Source organism: Anser brachyrhynchus (genome assembly GCF_964034855.1).
Source record: "Anser brachyrhynchus genome assembly, chromosome: 9".
Taxonomy (NCBI): domain Eukaryota; kingdom Metazoa; phylum Chordata; class Aves; order Anseriformes; family Anatidae; genus Anser; species Anser brachyrhynchus.
In genome coordinates this window covers 12,859,801-12,866,757 of record NC_137703.1, presented here as the reverse complement: position 1 = coordinate 12,866,757, position 6,957 = coordinate 12,859,801, and the positions used below count along the sequence as shown (strand labels likewise).

The window sequence follows — 6,957 nt, the reverse complement described above, 5'->3', positions numbered from 1 at the left end:
TATGAAAACGTGCATCTAAGAATGAATAATCTATGAATAATTGTTTTATATTGAACAATGAGAAAAGTATAATAATTCTTTCATGATCTAAACATGATTACCTGCTTGAACAATTGTTCGTCTAAAATCTATTTTTCTTGATGGAGGGCTTCTATGAAAGCTTCAAGTTTTTCCTGAATTTCCCGAACTTTTTCTGAAGAAATAAAAAAGATGGTAATTTAAATATCTAGCTACTTACATTTTTCCACATCAGAAGAAATGAAACTGTTCCCTTTGAACAAAGAACTTCTACAAATACATTTCATGATTATCATGCTAATAATTCCATAATTTACCAAAGAAATCCCATATTGTTGTATTTCAAAAACCTGAAACTTCCATTACGTCATGCACAGCAGAACTACCGTACACCTGTTACATGTAGGGAATTGTTACCCTTTAACTAATGTCCACTAACCCACCTCTCTTTTAATCAAATATCCTTATTATCTACAACAAGCGTCACAAAAACCACAAATCATCCTAAAAAGAGTTAAAAAGAAGCGACCTTTCAGCAGGCAGAATTTCAGGGAACCAACCAAACAACAGTATTCAATACCCCTATACAAAAGGGCATATACAATATTAAAAATGTTTAACATTTACTCTTTATTTCCTTGCATATCGGTAGTAACCAGATGGATGTAGGCAGAACCTTATTTTATACAAACACTAAAGATGGGAGCTTATTTCTAAAAAAAAAAACAACAACAAAAAAAAACAACAAAAAAAAGACTGGAACATCACTGCAAGTAACTACTATGAATAAAAAGGTAACATTGGGAAAAATACAGGATTTTAGGCATTTTTCCACTCTTTTCTGAATTCTACACAATACTTGTCATCATATAGCCTATTTGATTTATTAAACAACTCATGAACCAAGGTTTAGAACCTAGCTGGAATCTAAAGCCTACAAGATTTCCTCCTTCTCTCTCACCACATCCTCATAGAAGCTCCTTCTGTGTGTGATTATAGCCATGAAAAAAAGCACACTGGAAAAATGAGAGGGGGGACAGACAAAAATAAGTTCAATGAGAATAAACATGTAAAAAATGTCCTGTCTCTCCCCTTTCCCCCGCATTCCAAGATAAAAAATACTGTTGGATTAAACCTGTATGTTGCTTGATATACAAGGTTTGGGCTTTTCTTTCCTTTTTTCTTAAATCTATCTTCTATTAATGTTTTCTTCTCTTTGCCAATACCATACGTTATAAACTTGCTTTGCTGAGCTGAAATAACAGCAAAACAGAACGAAAAATACAGCTATTATCCTTAAATGGGGATACATAAGCATTATGGGAGAAAGAAGTAGGTCCTCAAACAGGAATATCAGAATGTAGCCAAGGGAACTAGAAGTTCATCTAGTAACAAAGTGCCAATCCCACAGATAATTATGAAAACCATTTTAGAGCAGTACTAATACCCAAACTCAACAAAATCCTGTAGTCCTGTTCTAGCAGAAGTACAGAATTTTAGTTAGCATTTAATAAAATATGTAAAATAGCCTGTATGGGAATGAAGAAATCTCTAACTTACATCTTTATCATGCAATTTTTAGGTGATGAAAGGCAAATCACTTATACTTTCAACACTTCAGTGTCCCCTTCCCCAGCAGTGCTTATCTACCAGCACAGAGGCACAGGGAACATGAATCCTGCTCTGGGTCCTAAAGAAAACACCAAAGAACTTTCTCTAGTTTCAGCTGCCTTCATTTTTTAACGTACTTTGATATTAAATGAAGATTACAGTCAGTTTGAGGGTGAAAGCTGTATTTTTGGAAGTTACAGAACAGCAGTAGCCGGTTTTTATTTTTTTTTAGCAGAAAAAGTCTTGATCCAGTTCAGCAGAGACAACCTTTGAACGCTGCCAATGGAAAAAAAAAAGAATTCACACAATCACTTCTTCTCACTAAGTCTGAAGTGTTCATTTGCTATCCTTAAGTCAGAAAAAAGTAGTTTGATTTTTTTGGCATGTCAGGATATAAACCTCTCATGTAACAAAAACAATAATTTGGCATTTATTAGGCAGCTGCTTAGCACAGCTTCTAATATTGCTGCTGCGTATGTTTACAAAATTAACATTTGAAAAAAGTGTCCTATTATCTTGGAGAGAGTCAACACGTTTTTGGGAATTGTTAATCCTGTATCTCCCTCTCCAAAATGAACAGCAGTTGCCAGTGATAACTGGAGATTCAATCTCACCGCTCAGATGGTCTCTTCATGTTGTTTAATAGCTTTGTTTTTGGAGTGGATATATATATATTTATATAGTAACTATAAATTAGTACATTTTTCCCCAAATATACTTTTCATATTGATCAAGCTATTAGACTCAGCGAAAGCAGGCAGATTTAGCAGTATTAAATGAAAATATTTTCCCTTTTCAACTCCTCGCTAATGAAATATTCAAGTCTTGAAAATTAATAGCATCAGCAAAAATCTGTAATTATTATTTCACCCTTAAAAAAAAAAAAAGGTTTGTGCCAACAAAAGCTATTTTAATTTTCTGATTAGGGCATATTAAAATAACAGGATAGAAAATATTTATTCCACCAGAATGTACTGAATCAGCTGTGGTTGCTCAGAGAACAGACACACTGAAACTGCCTCCATATTATGAGAACTTTATTAGTTTTTATACTTGGACTGAATTGAAATGATTGCTTAACTGTAATAATTATGAGGTCTTGGGGTAATTTAATACTTTGAAAAAACATGCTAGCTATTCTTAAGAAACAACAGTTACAATGACTGCCAAATAGCTGCAATTACTCATGCTATGCCTTGCATTCCTAGCAGTAGGAAAGCCTCCTGCCGCAGCAGATACCAGCCAACCTGTAAGACTGACCCCACAAGTCCATTCCGTACCACAGAGAAACGGTATGTTAAATCAGCTTACCTTTTAAATAGGGGAACTGCAGAGTTACACATTGACACTGCACACATCTTAATAAACCAGTAAATATAAATGCTTGGCAGAACTTTTCTGAAGAGTACAAGTGCAGGGGCTGCAATTCTAGGATAGATGCCAGTAGGTTCCCCAGCACTTTATGACACTGCATTTGCCACAAAAATGTATTGTTGCAGTTCAAGAGTCAGATTTTACCTGCCTTTAGTTGAGGAAGTTTTTGGATGCAGTTCTCTTCTCTGTGAAATACACAATCTGTGTAGTCAGATTTGCAGGGTTATCGTTGACAGCTTCACCAAAATATTATTGATAGAAAACTTCCTCAAAAAAAGTGCTTTAATTTACAAGTATGTATGAACATGTCAAACCCGAACATCACTTGGGTTTCAGGTAAGAACACTTACTACAAAAGGTAATTATGAGACAGACTAAGTGACCTGTTGCCCTTCCCGTGTGTTCTGATTGTGTTTTTCCATGTAGAAGTAAATCTTGGATTAAAAGCATTCAGCTTGCTAGCAAACTTCTGTAAGATGTTAAACTAGCTCAGTACTGTTATGCCATGCTCCAGTGTCACAGAAGGCTTTGAAGTACTGCAATCTTATTATATGGTATTTCAGAAGTTTAAATATGCACTATAGTTTCTAGAAAGAACACAGTGTCTTTGACAGTTTTGAGGCAGAATTGAAGTTACAAATAAATAACACTTAAGCAGTGATAAAAAAAATCAAATGGTATCAATGAAGAATAACTGTAACTGAACCCTTTTCTCCATCTTCAGACCAGTAAAATTCACAGGCCTAGGGGCAATGAATGGCTATTCTATTTCCCATTTACCCTGTGTTTACCTAAAAGATAAGCTGTTCTTACATCGGCTCATTATGCGTCTTGATCTGGTCGTGAATATTCCCATAATCCTCCTTCCATATCCCATAAAACTTCACTGACAGAATGAGGAAATTCTTTATTCGGATGTCTTGAGATCCTCATTCATGCACAGTCTATCCTTATCTCCATAAGAAATGATATTGCTACCTACTCATTTTCTTTTCATTAATCCTGTGATACTAGATCTAAAAGGCTCAAACCCAGACTAATTGATCTGTAATTAGGATTTGGATATGCTTTGAACACACCAAAAAAAACCCCACAGCCACAGATAAAGTTGGCTTTTCTAACATCATGAGACGTTCAGAAGAAAACCCACTCAAATATTCATTCTCACGAGGACTGCTTGCTCACTGGTTGCAGGCCATCTACCAATTAACAGTACAGAGGCTAGAGAATCGCTGCTAAAGTGAAACAACTAAAATATCAAATCTAACAAACAAAACTCCTGAAGTAAGGCCAAATAATCTTAAAAATAGCGTTAAACAGATCTTAAAATAAAGCCTGTTACTTATTTCAGCAATACTTTACGTAGCAAGAAAAAGGTTTCTAGGTATTTTCCAGCTGCATTAATTGGTTTTATAAGATGTGACCTCTCTCCACAAAATTGATCTTGTTTATGCTTCTAAAAATAAATGAAATTATAGGCATTCAAATCAAACATACTTACACGTAAATAAGCAGTGGATTTAGCACAGAATTTTTAAGATAACCATGTCTCTCTGTCTCACAACTTGGAGAAAACTGCATGAGGATTTTGTTACATAAGGCAAATCAAAATGCTTCCCTTTCCCCTGTTTACACGTCTGCCAATATGGCAATGATTTTCAGTTGCACCATCAAGAAAAATTGTAAATTCTTTCGGGACAGAGATGCATCTTTATTCTGTACTTCGATGAAGCACATAGCATGAAAAGGCATGATAAAATTTGTTAATACTTCATTATAAATCCTGTTCTACATTAAAGTGATTTCTACTTCTGACTAATACTTAAATGGCGTCAATATCTGTAAGCTCATGGTTCTTCCTTTTGCCCTGGATTTTACTTAGGTTTTAGCCCCCCTCCTCTGCTTTTTTTTTTTTTTTTTTTTAATCTTCCTTTCTTCATCCCTTCGTTGCCTATAAACATTGTCACTGCTTGCTGTGCTACTTGTGTGTTACGGTTAATTAACCATAGTGGCAAAAATGTTGAATTTACTGCTGTGAATGCATCATCTTTCCTCGAGCAAAAAGAAAAGCCCAGTCTGTAGTCAGATTTCACCAAGATGCCCAGAAGCACGCTATTAAAAGCTGGAAATGTCATTCCACAGTTTCCTATTGAAAGCTGAATTTTCGCTTAGGGCTACCTAAGACACAGACCCCATACTTGTACTCAACCCCCTACAACCTTCCAGGTGGAGAACTGAAAAAAAAATCTCCCTGATGTTCAACCATTTGCACCACATTCCTGAACTTTCTAAAGGCCACGCAAAAGCCAGACCTCTTGTTGAAACAGCGTGAGGCAGCGTGCTAAAAGGCACTCCAAATAACGTCGCAAGGAGCAGGCTTTCCACCCACAGTTACCAGACCTGCACCAACACGCTTTCTCTTGGCTCACCCCACCGCAGTCTAACAGCTCCTGTAAGTCACTGATCGGGGCAGGGTCATGTCCTGCTGAAATTTAGACAATCCTTTGAAACCACCCATTGCACTTTTTGCCAGTTTCCTCTTGTTCGCATACCATATTTTCCTCTGGTTGAGGACAAGAGGAAAGCTAAAATTTTAAGAGGGAAAAAAACGGCAAAACCACCCAGGCTGCCCTTAAAGAGACAGAACATCATTTATCAGCTGCAAAGACAGATTTATAAGTAGAGGGCCCCCTCTGTTCCTTTAAGGCTGCAAAACAGATGGGAAGTGAATGGACAGTCAAAGGGTCAAGAAAACACACGGGAGGTGCTGCTTGTCTGCTCTATGTATGTTCCCAGCATAAGAAAGAGGTCAAGATTGTAACTGCATGGCTGGGTGCTGGAAAGGCCTTTTCTTTAAGCTGTTACAAAGACAAACGCTGTTCCTCATCCTGCTGTCAAACTGTTATAAATATTGGTTTGTCAAGAGAGTTTCAGCATCTTTTTTTTTTTTTTAAAGGCTGAACAGGAGGATGAGTCATGTGAATGATTCTTAAACAATTGGCTCATTAGTGTAATAAAAGCACTGCAGAACTCGGCAAAGTTTAAATGGAATTTATAATAGTTCACGTAGTCAATCCCTGAATCATTAGAAATAGACAGCCTTTAAAATGCAAGCTTGCAGAAAACAGCTAGCATACTCTTCAGTTACTAGCAGTTTGAATGAAGATGCTAACTGATGCTTGCCTTCACTATGACCATGTTTCTTATACCTACTGCAATCTGTAGTAAGAGTTGAATTTACTGCCAGATTAATTGAATTCTTTCTAAAAATTCTGATTTCAAAGTATGCTCACTGGAACGGGATAATTCTGATACTAAGCTTCGTAAATACATTTATGGATAAGGCTTCCCCTCTCAGACATATAGCCACCATTATATTCACAGTTAGTTACAACCCTTCTACTTGCCGCCTTAAATCCCTTTGCCATCCTGAGCCAACTGGCATTTTAATCCACACGACATCTAGAATCAGTGTACTCCTGTCATCAGTCCCAGAAAGACAGAGACATACTCTAACTACTGAAGTGCATCAGGCGAGATAATTTCATTACAAAATAAAGACAGTATTTCAGCGTCCTCTCAGAAATATTTATTTTAAACCCTAGAACGAGAGAAGGCACCAGTCATATTCTTTCAATACCACTATTAAGATCTCCAAGGGTCAGTCAGAATCTCATTTTCACAGATATGACTTCATCTGTAACTGACCTGGTTGAAAAGTTTCCTTTAGCATGGCATTAACAGGAGAAAACAGAGAAAGTGTTTCTTACAAAGACATACAGAGTGAAAATTTTTCTTTTCCCTCTTTACAGGTGAATCTGCCTCTAAAGCAGGAAAAGATCAATTAGATTGTAAATTTAGCCTGTTCTAAGAACCTAATAAAATTTTAATCTCAAGTCATTTTAGACAGAAAAAAATAAAAGTAAAAATAAAAGCTGCCATCACTGAAGTTGC

General features: G+C 36.3%; 1 protein-coding gene across 4 annotated transcripts in view; it reads right to left on the bottom strand.

Moving 5' to 3' along the window:
- OPA1 (OPA1 mitochondrial dynamin like GTPase) overlaps window positions 1-6,957 on the bottom strand; it is a 53,180-nt gene that overhangs the window by 2,456 nt on the left and 43,767 nt on the right. For all 4 annotated transcript variants that reach the window (XM_080604815.1, XM_080604814.1, XM_080604816.1 and 1 more), the window contains one exon: window positions 102-193. In XM_080604815.1, the coding sequence (XP_080460941.1) occupies window positions 129-193 (65 nt within the window). In that variant the 3' untranslated portion in view covers window positions 102-128. The remainder of the gene's footprint in view (window positions 1-101; window positions 194-6,957) is intronic.